This window comes from Macaca fascicularis, chromosome 1 (assembly GCF_037993035.2).
Source record: "Macaca fascicularis isolate 582-1 chromosome 1, T2T-MFA8v1.1".
NCBI lineage: Eukaryota > Metazoa > Chordata > Mammalia > Primates > Cercopithecidae > Macaca > Macaca fascicularis.
Window position 1 is genome coordinate 199,981,631 of NC_088375.1, and position 17,044 is coordinate 199,998,674.

At 39.1% G+C, this 17,044-nt stretch overlaps 1 protein-coding gene and 1 long non-coding RNA gene across 34 annotated transcripts in view; one reads left to right on the forward strand and one right to left on the reverse strand.

Moving 5' to 3' along the window:
- Nucleotides 1-17,044, forward strand: part of ZMYM6 (zinc finger MYM-type containing 6) — a 46,739-nt gene that overhangs the window by 22,024 nt on the left and 7,671 nt on the right. For 25 of the 33 annotated variants that reach the window (XM_074012622.1, XM_015438645.3, XM_045375005.2 and 22 more), the window contains 6 exons: nucleotides 102-380; nucleotides 540-690; nucleotides 2,195-2,367; nucleotides 4,018-4,165; nucleotides 6,093-6,233; nucleotides 7,357-7,394. In XM_074012622.1, coding sequence (XP_073868723.1) covers nucleotides 102-380; nucleotides 540-690; nucleotides 2,195-2,367; nucleotides 4,018-4,165; nucleotides 6,093-6,233; nucleotides 7,357-7,394 — 930 coding nt within the window. The remainder of the gene's footprint in view (nucleotides 1-101; nucleotides 381-539; nucleotides 691-2,194; nucleotides 2,368-4,017; nucleotides 4,166-6,092; nucleotides 6,234-7,356; nucleotides 7,395-17,044) is intronic. The other 8 variants (XR_012422844.1, XR_012422836.1, XR_012422849.1 and 5 more) reach the window with 1 other exon arrangement.
- LOC135966479 (uncharacterized) overlaps nucleotides 1-17,044 on the reverse strand; it is a 27,007-nt gene continuing 9,963 nt past the window's right edge. Inside the window, exon 3 of the long non-coding RNA XR_012422863.1 lies at nucleotides 1-373. This is a non-coding gene — a long non-coding RNA (uncharacterized lncRNA). The remainder of the gene's footprint in view (nucleotides 374-17,044) is intronic.

Below are 17,044 nucleotides of genomic sequence, written 5' to 3' on the forward strand. Positions count from 1 at the left end.
TGTTTGTGGGGGACTTGATTTATTAAAGTGAGGACATGAAAAGTACCAAGTTATCTTATTTCTCACTTGATAAAATCTTTACCTTATTTGTTTTCATTCAGAATGTATTTAACAAGCCAAAAGGAACAAACTCTTCAGCGATGCCCCTGTCTCAGGGCCAAGTGGTTGTAAGCCCGCCCTCCTCCAGGTCAGCGGTGTCAACAGGAGGAGGTAACACCTCTGCCGTTTCCTCCAGCTCCATCCGTGGCTCTGCTGCAGCCAGCCTCCAACCTCTTGCTGAACAATCCCAGCAAGTTGCTTTAACCCATACAGTTGTTAAACTCAAGTGTCAGCAGTGTAATCATCTGTTTGCCACAAAACCAGAACTTCTTTTCTACAAGGTAAAGAGAGATCATGAAAGGGATTGAATATAAACTTATCCAGTGGAAACACTTTTGTGTTTTCAATTTTGAACACTCAGTTTGCTTTGACATGAAAATGACTTCTTAAAGATAAAGCAACTGTTTAGTTAGCTCTTAATGACTCTTGTTTTTCTGCAGGGTAAAATGTTTCTGTTTTGTGGCAAGAATTGCTCTGATGAATACAAGAAGAAAAATAAAGTTGTGGCAATGTGTGACTACTGTAAACTACAGAAAATTATAAAGGAGACTGTGCGATTCTCAGGGGTTGACAAGCCATTCTGTAGTGAAGGTAAAGACAAAGTTGGTTTGTCCACAGAGCATGGGTTGTTATAATTCATGATGACTTGGGCAATTAAGCCACAATTAGTTTTCACATTCTTTTTGTCTTATGAGGTATAATTAGAAGTATTTTGGAGGCCTGGCACTGTGGCTCACGCCTGTAATCCCAGCACTTCGGGAGGCTGAGGCGGGTGGATCACTTGAGGTTGGGAGTTCAAGACCAGCCTGACCAACATGGTGAAACCCCATCTCTATTAAAAAACCCCATCTGTATACAAAATTAGCTGGGCATGGTGGCGCACGCATGTAATCCTAGCTGCTTGGCAGCCTGAGGCAGGAGAATTGCTTGAACCTCGGAGGCAGAGGTTGCAGTGAGCCGGTATCATGCCATTACACTCTAGCTTGGGCGACAAGAGTGAAACACTGTCTCAAAAAAAAAAAAGTTTTTTTGAATTGTGTTTATAGTTAATTCACTTTAAAGTCAATCTTTTTATTTATTATTTTTATTTATTTATTTTTTTGAGACAAGGTCTTGCCCTGTCACTCAGGCTGGAGTGTGGTGGCATGATCTTGGCTTACTGTTATCTCCGCCTCCCTGGTTTAAGGGATCCTCCCACTTCAGCCTCCCAAGTAGCTGAAGCTACAAGAGCATGCCACCATGCCTGGCTAATTTTTTTTATTTTTTGTAAAGACGGGGTTTCACCATGTTGTCCAGACTGGTCTTGAATTCCTGAGCTCAGGTGATACTCCCGCCTCGGCCTCCCAAAGTGCTGCAATTACAGGCATGAGCGACTGTGCATGGACGAAAGTCAGTCTTTTTAAATGTTGCAATAATTGCAATAAAAAACTGTAAAAATGATTAGATCAGTGGTATTAATAAAGAAAATCTCTTTATAAGTTTAGCTATGACATCAGAGATCTTTTTGTTCTCACACTCATTTGTAAAGAAGAGCTTAAATAGTTGCTGCTTCTTGGCTTAAAAAACTTCTATATCTCTGATGTTTCTGAATATAAATGGCCTAATATTTAGAGTATATTTAAAAGGTGGGGGCCAGGCGCAGTGGCTCACGCCTATAATCCCAGCATTTTGGGAGGCTGAGGTGAGCCAGATCACCTGAGGTCAGGAGTTCTAGAACAGCCTGGCCAACATGGCGAAATGCTGTCTCTACTAAAAATATAAAAATTAGCTGGGCGTAGTGGCAGGCGCCTGTAATCCCAGCTACTCTACTCAGGAGGCTGAGGCAGGAGAATCACTTGAACCCGGGAGGCGGAGGTTGCAGTGAGCTGAGATCATGCCACTGCCCTTCAGCCTGGGAAAAATGAGTGAGACTCTGTCTCAAAAAATAAAATAAAATGAAATAAAAGGTGGTATAAGTTTGGTTTGTGAATATAGAGACTGTCTTGTAATCTAGAGGCAAATAATTGTGTAAGTATTAGAAGACCACAGAAACTTCTTATACCTCCTCAGTTAATGTAAATTTGATCTTTCTTCCTTTCATCCCTCTGATCCTCAGTTTGCAAATTCCTATCTGCCCGTGACTTTGGAGAACGATGGGGAAACTACTGTAAGATGTGCAGCTATTGTTCACAGACATCCCCAAATTTGGTAGAAAACCGATTGGAGGGCAAGTTAGAAGAGTTTTGTTGTGAAGATTGTATGTCCAAATTTACGGTTCTGTTTTATCAGGTAAAGGTGATAATATACTTTTTTTGGCTTTCTGAAATCAGTGCAAATTGTTTTCTATTTAAAATATATTCAAATTATGTCAAGAAAAATTTGGTGTTTAGCACTGGATAAAATAAGTTATGGGCTATAACAAAAATTCAGTTGAATATAAACATGAACTCTTTGGGATAAAAAGTATAGGATTTCTGCAGACTTTGTTGTTGATTGGATATGGCCCTTTTATTTTTGCCTTCTTATAAGGCACATTGCCCTTATTTGACTTCTTTCAGGTTAGAACTTCACATAATGTTGCCTGAAGTGGCTCTCTCATTCAGGTTACTCTGAAGAATTTGAAGTCAGACCTTGTCTCACTTCATAGGTCAAAGGACAATAGCTGGCAACTATTCCTACCTCATTTTAAAAAAGATTAACTTTTTGAAAGGCTAACAATGGTAGCTGCAGTTAATTGAACCACTAATACATGTCTGGTGCTCCGTAAGTGTCATTTCATTTAATCCTACCATAGTCCCAAGAGCTAAGAATATTATTGCCATTTTATAAATAAGAAAAAGGAGAGAGGTCCAGGGAAGTTAAGTAATATGCTCTCGAGGAAGCTGATAGGGGACAGGAAGACAGCATCTATAACACTCTGGTGAAATCACTGTTTGCTTGTCTACCTCACCCCCAAAATAGAATTTTATTGTTGGGGGAGGGTAATCTATTTTTCATGATTCTATAATTAGGGCCAATCACAGTGCTTAAGACAAAGGATGTCTAATTAAATATTTGCTGAATGAATCAAAACCTTTATGACTCCAAAGCCCATATTATATCAACTGCTGTAAGCTGCTGCTTGATTTTTTTAAAGTTGAACCTATCTTTATTTTTTTTTTACTTATTTTTTTCATTGTGTATCTTTTCTTCCCCCACCCCACGCTGCCCACCCCCCACCCCACTGCCAGACAGAACCTTGTTCTGTTGCTCAGGGTGGTGTGCAGTGGCGTGATCAGTGGGTTATGTTGGCTCCCTGTAGCCTCCGCCTCGTGGGTTCAAGCGATTCTCCTGCCTCAGGCTCCCGAGTAACCGGGAAAGGTGCGCACCACCACGCCCAGTTATGAACCTATCTTTAGACTCCCTTATTGGTAATTTTGAAAACAAGAGCATTTTTTTGTTTTGTTTTGTTTTGTTGAGACAGAGTCTCACTCTGTCGCCCAGGATGGAGTGCAGTGACGCGATCTTGGCTCACTGCAACCTCTGCCTCCCGGGTTCAAGCAATTCTCCTGCTTCAGCCTTCTGAGTAGCTGGGATTACAGGCGTGTGCCACCGCGCCCGGCTAATTTTTGTATTTTTAGTAGAGATGGGGTTTCATCATGTTGGTCAGGCTGGTCTTGAACTCCTGACTCTGTGATTCGCCTGCCTCGGCCTCCCAAAATACTGGGATTACAGATGTGAGCTGCCATGCCTGGCCACAATTTTTATATTATCTTGATTTAGGGCATCTATATAAAACAAAGAATTAAATAAAATCAGTATTTTAAGGTAAGAACCTTACATTTTGTAGTCTCAACTGACTCATATATCCTGTGTTCATAGTGCCTCTTTTTATGATTAATGTTATCTTTTCATTATTTTATAGTTTTAAGCCTATCTTGTCCAACGTTTCTTTCTCAGATGGCCAAGTGTGATGGTTGTAAACGACAGGGTAAACTAAGTGAGTCCATAAAGTGGCGAGGCAACATTAAACATTTCTGTAACCTATTTTGTGTCTTGGAGTTTTGTCATCAGCAAATTATGAATGACTCTCTTCCACAAAATAAAGGTAAAATTAAACTTAGCTAATGGGATTTTTATGTCAGTGCTAGGACACTATCAGCACACACAGTTATAAATAATATAATAAAAACAAAATTTCATTGGATTCAAATAGCCTGAATTTCCTTAAATTTTTCTTTAAGAAGTCTTTAAGATTTCCCCTTGAGGGAAAAGTGATTATAATACTTTTTGCTCTGATAGTCAAGCACAGCAAAAGGCCAATAATGTATCTGCACTAATTTTTATAAGAAACTTGTTTTTTTGGTTGTTGTTTTTTTGAGACGGAGTCTCGCTCTGTCGCCCAGGCTGGAGTGCAGTGGCGCAATCTCGGCTCACTGCAAGCTCCGCCTCCTGGGTTCACACCATTCTCCTGCCTCAGCCTCCCGAGTAGCTGGGACTACAGGCGCCAGCCACCAAGCCTGGCTAATTTTTCCTGACCTCGTGATCCACCCGCTTCAGCCTCCCAAAGTGCTGGGATTACAGGTGTGAGCCACCACACCCGGCCGGAAACTTGTATTTGATTGCTTTTGATTGAATGTATCTGTCCATAAATAACTTAAACTAGGGATATATACTATTTAGTTCATAAACCAGAAATAAAAATAGAAAATCAGGGCAAACAAAGGGAGAGTATAGTTAATACAGTTGCTGTGACTAGTGTAAAATTTGATTCAGAGCTTGCTTATAGGCAAGAAGAAAAGAACAACACATTAATTATCTCAGAAAATACAAAATAGACCGGTTCTACATGGGTAGCAAAGTTGATCCTGGCTAAGAATAAAATAATTTTGCAAGTAGGACAGCTAATGTGGTCAGAATATTCAGGTGAGTAGATAGATCCATGGTGTATTCATACAGTAGCTCTCCTAAATATTTCTTTCTCAGTATTAGATTAAAAACATTTGGTAGCCGGGCGCGGTAGCTCGCACCTGTAATCCCAGCACTGTGGAAAGCTGAGACGGGCAAATTACTTGAGGCAAGGAGTTCGAGACCAGACTGGTAATCGTGGTGAAACCCCATCTCTACTAAAAATGCAAAAATTAGCCAGCTGTGGTGGTGTGTGCCTGTAATCTCAGCTACTCAGGAGGCTGAGGCATGAGAATTACTGGAACCCGAGAGACGGAGGTTACAGTGAGCCGAGATCACACCATGGCACTCCAGCCTGGGCAATAGAACGATATTCTGCCTCTCAGAAGAAAAAAAGCCGCTTGGTATGTTCTCTGATCAAAGCCTGGAGTGCTACCTAATTGACAGAGCTTTGGCTCCTTGCAGTCTGGCCATTGCCTGCCTTTGCAGCCTAATTAATGATTACCTTAATCATAAATGCCTTGTGCTAATCTTTTGTGTTAGCCTTCCATTCCCCAGAACCAGTCAAGTTGGTAGTAGCATATTCATTTTATAATATGGGTTAAGAAAACCAGTGTTATGGGGTTGGACAGCTCCTTCATTAACTTATTTATAAAAATTGTCATGTTAAGTTTTTTTTGATGCACGCTTAGGTCTAGGAGTTTTAATAGTTACTAATAGAACAGCCCAGTGAATCCTGAAGCTAATACCTTTTTGTTGTTGTTGTTGTTGAGACTAGGTTTTGCTATGTTGCCCAGGTTAGTCTTGAACTCCTGGTCTTAAGTGATCCTCCTGTCTCAGCCTCCCAAGTAGCTGCGATTACAGGCTGGTGCCACTGTATCCAACACCTGTATTTCTACCTGTTAAATGTCATTTGAGGTTTATAATTTTACAGAATTGGACTCTCTTTAAGTCCTAATGAACACTAATCTGACCAGAGTCACCCAACCTAACATTACACAGAATCAGATATTTGTATTGCTTCTTGAAAACCTAGTTACTAAACAGGGTTTTGTGTGTGAGTATGAGTGTGTATGAGAGAGAGACCCTTTTGCTTATTCCAGGTCTTAACTTTTTATTTTAATCAGTAAATATTTCTAAAGCGAAAACTGCTGTGATGGAGCTCCCTTCTGCAAGGACAGATACAACACCAGTTATAACCAGTGTGGTGTCATTGGCAAAAATACCTGCTGCCTTATCTACAGGGAACACTAACAGTGTTTTAAAAGGTATGACTTGATATAATGACATTTGGCTAAGCCATAGAAGTGAGTGTTGTCTAGCCTAAGTAGTTCTCTTTTTTTGAGACAGTTTCACTCTTGTTGCTCAGGCTAAAGTGCAATAGCGCGATCTCAACTCACTGCAACCACTGCCTCCTGGGCTCAAGCAGTTCTCCTGCCTCAGCCTCCCGAGTAGCTGGGATTACAGGCACCTGCCACCATGCCCAGCTATTTTGGTATTTTTAGTAGAGACGGGATTTCACCACGTTGGCTAGGCTGATCTCAAACTCCTGACCTCAGGTGGTCCACCTGCCTTGGCCTCCCAAAGTGCTGGGATTACAGGTGTGAGCCATTGGCCAGTAGTTCTTACTGGTAATACCTTTCTTTATGTGATGTAGGGGAACATGCACCCCCTCCCGCCGCCCCCCCACCCCCGCCTCAGGGGAGTGGGTAGCAAGCAAGGTGGTGTGGATGGGAAAGGAAGTGTCTTTATTTTTGTTTTTTCAATTTTTAATTTTTTTTTTGAGATGGAGTCTCACTCTGTCACCCAGGCTGGAGTGCAATGGTGCAATCTGGGCTCACTGCAACCTCCGCCTCCCAGGTTCAAGCAATTCTTCTGTCTCAGCCTCTTGAGTAGCTGGGTTTACAAGTGCCTGCCACCACACCCAGATAATTTTATATTTTTGGTAGAGATGGGGTTTCACCATGTTGACCAGGCTGGTCTGGAGCTCCTGGCTTCCCACCTTGGCCTCCCAAAGTGCTGGGATTACAGGCCACCACACCGGGCTAATTTTTTTTCTTTTTTTTTTTTTTAATCAGGCAGGCTCTTGAGCCATAGAAGGTTCAGAGACACTCCCCAGGAAGTGATATTTTTTTAGGAGCCCAAATTATTTTAATATTCCTACTCCTTTACTGCCAGAGATTCTAATACAGTTGGATGGGGTTGGGGCCCATGAGTCCTTACCAATATTAAGCACCCTGGGTGATACTGATGCAGTTTCCTTGTGCCATGTTTCTGAGAAATTCTGGTTTAGACTCTAGCCCAGCTTAATGGGAGGAAAGTAACTTCTCAGTTTCAGTGTTTACTTCTGTATATTCTAAGGATAATAATGTTTATTTTAATTTACAACAGGTGCAGTTTCTAAAGAGGCAGCAAAGATCATTCAAGATGTGAGTTTGATTGTTAATACTTTTCTTGATAATGCCACTTGGGCTTATTTTCACTTTGGATATAGCATTCTAATATATCCGAATGCTTTTCTTTTTGCTGGAAGAGGGTCCTAGTCATTAATCTAAGTCTTGGGCACAACTAACAGTAAAGTGACTGGCATAGGCTTTTGACCATATTTCAGCAACAATTACTGTTTTTGAAGATGATGTAAACGTGGATTGCTGTTCATAGTGGCAAGCTTAGTTTTTAAAAAAGTGGAGTGATATATTGTGCGCTTTTGTTTTGAATCTTACAGTTTAATCTTAGATCATTAGTAAGAATGCATTCTTGATTTATTTTATTATTTATATTCAGGTTCTTTAATTTATTTAAATTCTTGTTAATTCTATTTGGTTGGAAATAACAAAACTACATTATTTTTCCCTTTTACTATATTCAAGTATTTTCCTTTTAAGTTTCGAAAGTTCAGTGTAGTCCTGTTTTATGCAACTTTGAATTATGTGAGACTGAAAATAGTGCAAAGTAAAAATACATTTAGACTTTCACTTTATGTCTCAAATTTGAAATATTGTGAGACTTCTCAAAATTAAAAGAAATATTCAAGAAATGCATACTTTCAAGTCTGGCAGGCTGACTGCAAATTATGGCATTGTTGCCTTGTATCAGCATCACTTTAGCAGGAAAACAAAATTCCCATCATTCTTTATTAGTATCACATGATACTGTATCATTTCTTGGGTTAATGTTTTTGATGACTGTTATGCCTTTTTTTTTTTTTTTTTTTTCTTTTGAGACAGGGTCTTGCTTTGTTGCCCAGGCTCGAGTGCAGTGGCATGATCATAGCTCACTGCAACCTTGAAATCCTGGGCTCAAGCAATCCCCTACCTCAGCCTCCTGAGGAGCTAGAACCACAGGTGTCTGCCACCACGCCCAGCTTGTTTTGTTTTTTTCTTTTGTTGAGATAGGGTCTCAGTCTTGCTATGTTGCCCAGGCTAGTCTCAAACTCCTGGCCTCAAGTGATCCTCCCGCCTCAGCCTCCAAGCTGTTGTGATTACAGGCATGAGCCGATGGCGCCCAGCTTGTGCTGCTGTCTTAAATTTGCTCTTGAGATAATTAAAACTCTTTTTCATATCATATCATATAATATAAATGCCATTATATTAAGTGGTGGTACTAGTGCTAAAAAATGTGCCCCAAATTTAATAACTTTAGAACAAAAGTTAGATGTGATAAAAAAAATCTATGAAGATGACCAAACCACTGCTGTGATATCTCATGCTATTAATTTAGGAGAGTGTACCCTGCAGAATATTAGTGGTAGTGCTCAAAAAACCGAAAGCAGTATTAAAGCAGGTATGCCTCTTAGTTCACAAAAATTATAACCAGGCATTGATAATGGAATAAATGGAAAAAGTTCTGGTAACACAAGTTGCAAGATCAATGCTGCCATAATGCACCCCTGAGGGCAATCTATCATCTATGCTAAGGCATGAGTATTCTGATTTTGATTTGAAAAGAGGTGACAGTGAGACAAAAGGTTTACTACAAGTCATGGCTGGCTCTCCAATTTTAAAGCTCACCAAGGTTTTAGGAATATAAAAATGAGCCGGCAAGCTGTATCTGCTAACTCCAAAGCTATCAAAACATTTCAGCCTTACCATAATTTAAAGAGGCTTTAACTTGGAAGACAACATAACAACATAACACCTGCTAATAAGGAATCTGTGCAAGTAGAACAGAAGGTAGATTTGCATAGAGTTCCTGAAGGAGGATATTGAATATTTACTTGGGTTATTCCCCATGGATTAATAAAGGAAGTCTTGCTAGAATTAGAAAAATAAAAGCAGCTGGAAGAGGGTCCTAGCAGTCAAGCCGGGCCTTGGGCACAACTGACAGTAAAGTGACTGCCATAGGCTTTTGACCATATTTCAGCAGCAATTACTATTTTTGAAGGTGAGCTAAATGTGGATTGCTGTTCGTGGTGGCAAATCTAAAGATGAAAAATGTGTCTGCATACCAAGAAATCCTCAGTGAAAAAAAAAGAGAAAGAAAAACTCTCAAGCTACATTAGATTCATTCTTTAGCAAAAGTCTTCCAAGGAATCAGACCAGCCTTCACTGAAATGTGGAGAGATAGCTTGTCCTAATTTAGTGTCTCGTAACCCTCTCATTATTTGTGTTATTGGAAGATGATAGTAATTTCTCCTTAATTATTTTCAAGCAGCATACCACATTAGATAATGAACTGTCATTAAGTTAACTTGGTATTTATTTGAATATTATGTATTGTGCATTAAATTATATTTTAAAATTACATAATAAATCACTGTGTTGTACATTAATTATTAACCACACAATTGTATAATCAAGATATTAATGTATTATTATATATTAGTATTAACATGTATTCATAAAAACATTCTATATTAATTATAGATTTATGTACTCTGAGAATGCTTCTTTCCTCTATATATATGAGATAATTAGTCTTGAATTATGTTAGTTTTGAATTATTTAGTTTTTTAGGAACCTATACCTCATATTTCATGTAGCTGCCCTATATATGTTTTTCCTATGTGGAGTATTTATTTGTTTTTTTTTTTTTTTTGAGACGGAGTCTCACTCTGTCCCCCAGGCTGGAATGCAGTGACCCGATCTCAGCTCACTGCAAGCTCTGCCTCCCGGGTTCACGCCATTCTCCTGCCTCAGCCTCTCGAGTAGCTGGGACTGCAGGCGCCCGCCACTACGCCCAGCTAATTTTTTGTATTTTTAGTGGAGACAGGATTTCACTGTGTTAGCCAGATTGGTTTCGATCTCCTGACCTTGTGATCCACCTGCCTTGGCCTCCCAAAGTGCTGGGATTACAGGCATGAGCCACCGTGACCGGCCCCTATGTGGAGTATTTCTATAATTCACCAGTCATTTAAACTATGTTACAGAATAGGTTTGATTAATATTTTTACTTTAGTCTATAAAAAGCATAATAATAAATAATGTAGTGCTCTTACAACATGAAAAAAAAAAAAAAAAAAAAAAACAAACCTGACAGTTTTAGAATCTTTTCTTGGTTTCTCTGAGAACTTTGTTGTGAATCTCCCTCAAGTCACTTAAATGGTTTTAAAATTTTGGGAAAGGTGAAGAATACAGAAACTACAAAGAGGAAAATCTGTAAAACTCAGCAAACTTTTTTTTTTTTTTTTTTTTTGAGACGGAGTCTGGCTCTGTCACCCGGGCTGGAGTGCAGTGGCCGGATCTCAGCTCACTGCAAGCTCCGCCTCCCGGGTTTACGCCATTCTCCTGCCTCAGCCTCCCGAGTAGCTGGGACTACAGGCACCGCCACCTCGCCCAGCTAGTTTTTTGTATTTTTAGTAGAGACAGGGTTTCACCGTGTTAGCCAGGATGGTCTCGATCTCCTGACCTCGTGATCCGCCCATCTTGGCCTCCCAAAGTGCTGGGATTACAGGCTTGAGCCACTGCGCCCGGCCAGCAAACTTTTTCTTTAAAAGTCTAGATAGTAAATATTTTAGACTTTGCAGGTTCTATGGTTGCAACTGTAGACTCTGTCACCTCTGCCATTGTAGTGCAGAAGCTGCCATAAATAATACATGAAAGAGTGAGCGTGGCTATGTTCCAGTAAAATTTTATTTACAAAAACAGATGGTGGGCTGGACGTGGTGCACAGGCCATAGTTTGCCAACCCCTGCTCTATGATATTCCCACCATCCAGAATTAACCATTGTTAGATTTGGTTTATTTGCTCAGTTTCTTTCCCCTACCTTTTTCTCTTCTTTAAAAAATTAATCACTGCTACCAGTTCATCTCCTTTTTACATCCCTGGAAGCAACTACTATTATGAGTTTAGTGTGTGTTCTTTTAGATGGTCTTGTAATCTTTCATATTTACAGATCCATGGAAAATATTTAATATTGTTTTTAAAAATATCTGTCCATGTTGATACTGAGTAGGTTTGGTACATTCCTGTTGATTATAGTAATATTTTGCCTGTAGGTACCACATTTTATTTATCCGTTGCCCTATTGATGAACATTAGATCGTTTCCAGGTTTTCACTAATAAAAATCTTTGCAGCTAGGCACGGTGGCTCATGTCTGTAATCCCAGCATTTTGGGAGGCCAAGGTGGACAGATCTCTTGAGCTCAGGAGTTTGAGACCAGCCTGGACAACATGGCAAAACCCCATCTGTACTGAAAATACAAAAAATTAGCGAGGTGGTGGCAAGTGCATCTAGTCCCAGCTACTTGTGAGGCTGAGATGGGAGAATCACCTGAATCCAGGAGTTCAAGGCTGTAGTGAGCCTTGATTGCACCACTGCACTCCAGCTTGGGTGACAGAGTGAGACCCTGTATCAAAAAAAAAAAAAAAAAAGAAAAAAAAAATCTCTGGGGCCAAGTGTGGTGGCTCACGCCTGTAATCCCAGCTCTTTGGGAGGCCAAGGATCACTTGAGTCCAGGAGTTTGAGACCAGCCTGGGCAACATGATGAAACCTCATCTCTATAAAAAATACCAAAAAATTAGCTGGGTATGGTGGTGCATTCCTGTAGTCCCAGCTACTCAGGAGGCTGAGGTGGGAGGGTTGCTTGAGCCTAGGAGGTAGGTCAAAGCTGCGGTGAGCTGAGATCACACCACTACACTCCAGCCTGGGTGACACAGTGAGACCCTGTCTCTAAATAAATAAATAAATAAATAAAAATATCTGCTACAGTGAATATCCTTGTATAGATCTCCTTCTGTGTGTGTAGATGTGTAGAAATGGAAGAGTGGAATTGTTAGGTCAAAGAGCATTTTCATTTTTAGGGCTGTTCCAACTTTTATCCCTACCAACAGTTATGACTGTACCCATATATTACAGCCTCACCATCATTTAATGTTGTCAGATTTAAACTTTTTTTCCAATCTGCTTGGTGGTATCTTATTGTTGTCTTATTTTGTGTGTCACTGATTACCAGTAGGTTTGCTTATATTTCTGTTATTTGGTCATTTGAATTTTCTTTAATTTCCTGTTTTTAATTTTTCCCCATTTTTGTGTTGAATTATCTTTTTCTTAATGATTTTTAGGTGGTCTCTCTATAATCTGGATTTTCCCCTTTTCAACTAATTATTTTCATCAACACAAAAATACGCAGTCCTACATCTTATCTGAGAATAATCCTTTTTTAACACCATGGCCCTCCAGCAAGTATCCCTTTTCTCTGCTCTCTTTATGGAAAAACTCCTCTAAAGGTAGCCTGTTTTTGCCGCCTCTGCCTCCTTATCTGTTATCTCTCCTTAGGTCACTCCAGTCAGGCTTTTGTCTGCACCATTGCATTGAAACTGTTCTTGTCAATATTGCCATCAGTCTTTATTTTGCCAAATCTGGTAGTCAATTTACTGTATTTAACACAGTTACTCTGTCCTCCTTTTTTGAAATACTTTCTTCGTTCAACTTCCAGGACATCATACTTGGCCCTTTTCTCAGTCTACATTACTTTTAGTGAACTCATGCAGTCCTGTGGTTTTATTGATTGATTGATTGATTGAGACAGGGTCTTGAGTGCAGTGGCATGATCTCAGCTCACTGCAACCTCCACCTTCTGGGATTGAGAGGCCCTCCCACCTCAGCCTTCTGGTAGTTGGGACCACAGCGGCATGCCACCATGCCTGGCTAACTTTGTATATTTTTAGTAGAGATGAGGTCTTGCTATGTTGCCCAGGCTGGTCTCAAACTTCTGGACTCAAGCCATCCTCCCGCCTCAGCCTCCCAAAGTGCTAGGATATAGGTGTGAGCCATTTCTCTTGGCCCAGTCCTGTGGTTTTAAATACCACCTAGATGGTGGTTGATTCCTTCTAGATTTATTTAGATTTATTTCTCTTACCCTGACCTTTGAGCTCCAGATTCATGTATCCAGCTGCCGACTTGACATTTACACTTAGATGATTAACAGCCATCTCAAATAATATATCTAAAACAGAACCCTTTTATCCCCCCAGACTTCTCTTCAGTGATCCCTACTTCTTACCACCTCCATTACCACCTCTTTAGTCTGAGCATCATCATTCTTTTGGATTATTGCAGTGACCTATCTGTCTTCCTGCTTCCATTTTTGTCCTTTGCAGTTTTTTCTCTACACTGTTACCAGAATGGTCTTTTAAAAACCCAAATCAGATCATGTCATTCCTCTGCTGAAAAACCTTCAATGAAATTCTGAAAAGAATAAAGAAGGCAAAGAGCTAGTTTCCACATATTGAAATTATAGGAAAACTACGGATATAAAGCTGCGTAGTTAAAACAGTTGGTACTGGTGCATGAACAGACAGACAGCTCAGTAGAAGAGAAATCCAGAAATAGGCCCAAACATTTTTTTTTTTTTTTTTTTTTTGAGACAGAGTCTCGCCCTGTTGCCCATACTGGAGTGCAGTTCTGTGATCTCGGCTCACTTCAACCTCTGCCTCCCAGGTTCAAGCAGTTCTCTGCCTCAGCCTCCCTAGTAGCTGGGATTACAGGTGCGCGCCACCATGCCCGGCTAATTTTTGTATTTTTAGTAGAGACAGGGTTTCACCATCTTTGCCACGCTAGTCTTGAACTCCTGACCTCGTGATTCACCCACCTCGGCCTCCCAAAGTGCTGGGATTACAGGCATGAGCCACAGCACCTGACCCAAACATATATTTAATATATAGGAATTTAGTAATGATAGAGGTGACATTTCAGATCAATAGGAAAAATATGGATTATTTAATAAATAATGCTGTGACAACTGAGTAGACACATGGAAGAAAATATAGATTTGTACCTCACAATTTAGACCAAAATAAAGTTCAGATGGAGAAAGACCTAAGAAATTGTAAGTATGTAGTCAGAAAAATATAGGAAAAAATTTTAACAGTGTAGAAGTCTTTCTAAATATGTCACAAAACCCAGAAGCCGTAAAAGAATCAATGGGGAAATTCAACCATATTTCAAAATCGAAAGACAAATGACAAAATGAAAAGGTTACATACAACTCATGTTACAAAAATCTAGTTTTTTTAAATAGTAAAGAGCTTCTATGGGCCAGGTGTGGCGGCTCATGCCTGTAATCCCAACACTTTGGGAGGCCGAGGTGGGCAAATCTCCTCAGGGCAGGAGTTCAGCCTGGCCAACATGGCGAAACCCTGTCTCTACTAAAAATACAAAAATTAGTTGGGTGTGTTGGCGCACGCCTGTAATCCCAGCCACTCAGGTGGCTAAGGCACGGGTGGTAATTGCTTGATCCCGGGATGCAGAGGTTGCAGTGAGCTGAGATCACGCCACTGCACTTAAGTCTGGGTGACAGAGCGAGACTGTCTCAAAAAACAAAAACAAAAACAAAAAATCCCCAAGGAGCTTCTGTGAATCATTTTAAATGCAGGTAGGAAAGTGGGCAAAAGTAACATATGCAAAGATATTTAACTTCAAAATGAGAGAAATGCTGGTTAGAACTATGGTTTAATCAGATTGGCAAAGAAAAATGATGGGTAACGCTGCTAAGGTATTCTTATTGCCAGTAGAAGTGTAAATTGATAAAAGTGCTGCAGAGGGCAATTTAGTAGAACCTGTTAAAATTTTAACTACCATTTACCCAGGAACTCCATTTTTAGGAATTTATCTTTCAGATACATTTTGTACATTTATGAAATGGAGCATGTACAAGGATTTTAATCATAGCATTGTTTGTAGTAGCAGAAGCTTGAAAACAACCTATTATTTCACCAGTGGTCAGGGCCGTGGTGTATTCACTCTTGAGTTATTGTGTGAATTAGAAAAAAATAGCTCTACGTGGGCAGGGTCTGAAATGTACCCTTTTTGAATTTCACACCTATTTATATGGCCTGGCATGTGGAGTTGCTGTCCAGGCATACATAGTGGCCTTGTTGAGGCTGTAGTTAAAACTGAACAAAGTATATATCCCTAACAATGGAATATTACACAGTTGTTAAAAAAGAATGTGGCAGCTCAGTATATGCATACATAGAGGAGTCTCAAATATCATAAGTGAAAAAAGACACAAAATTGTGTAACATGGTGCCATTTGTGCTACACACACACACTTATGTATATGTGTAGACTATCCCTGGAAGACAACTAATAAATGGGTAATAGTGGTTGCCTCTAAGGATAATTGAATCACTAGGGGAGAATTTTAAAAGGGAAAATTATTTTTTCATTGTGTATTATTTGAATCTTTGAATTTTTTTGGCACATCTGTTAAACATGCATAGAATTTTTTTTGAAAAGATAAAGGAAAATGGTAATTAATATGAATTGAGAGTTCACAGAAGAGGGACTACAAATAATGCTTACATGTGAAAAATACCTAACTACACTAAAGTAAAATAATTTTTCACGTATTGAGAAATAACAAAATGGTAATACTCTATTGACTAGGATACTGGGAAAGGCCCACATCTGTTGAGAATGGTCACATAATTTGATATAAGGTCTATGGAGAGCAATGTGGCAGTACCATCAGAATTAACATTATGTATTCGGGACCCACCAACAACACTTCTAAGACTTTATTCTGTAGATAAACTAGCACATGTAGAATTAATTTAGGTCTAAACATACTCATTGTAGCATTGTTTATAACAGTAAAAGATTTATAACATCCTAGATATGTTCATCAGGGATTCTTCAGATTACTTTTGGTACATTTAATAATGGAATACTATGCAAGCTGTTATTTATACAATGTTGTGTAAATGGACCTCGAAGATAGTTTACTAAGTGACGAGCAAGATTCTGAATCTTGATAATAATAGGCTACACTTTGTAGTCAGAAGCAACTTTGTTTAATTACATAGACCATCTCTAGGATATATAGTAGTACTGCTTATCTGTGGCTTGAAAATATGAAATGGAAAATTCCAGAAATAATTCATAAGTTTTAAATTGTGTGCCATTCTGAGTAGCACGATGAAATATCATGCCATTCTACCTGGGATGTAAATCATCTCTTTGTCTAGCATATCCACACTGTGTATACTACCCATCACTAGTCAGTAGGCATCTCAGTTATCAGGTCACAAGAAGGATGAGTACAGCACATTAAGATATTTTGAGAGAGAGTACATTCACGTAACTTTTATTACAGTATATTATAATTTTTCTATTTCGTTAGTAGTTACTGTTAACCTCTTACTATGCCTAATTTATAAATAAAACTATCATAGGTATATATGTATAAAAATATAGTGTGTATATACAGAACCCTATATACAACATATATACATATATGTTGCCTATATGTTGCATATACATATATGTATATGTGTATGTACATATACAACATATATACATATACATATATTGTATATGTATATACAACCCTGTATACATATTTCAGGCAACAAAGTGGTTGCCTGAAACCATGGATCATACTAAACCCTATATACATATATGTGTGTCTATATATCACACTTAGCACTTATCACTACCTGGAATTATATATACACACATACATATCTGTGTGTATATATATGTATACATATATATACATATACATATATATTATGTATATATGTATACATATATAGTATATACATGTATCTTATGCATATATATGTATATATACATATATCCATAATACATATTATGGATATGTATATATCATATATGAATATATTATGGAT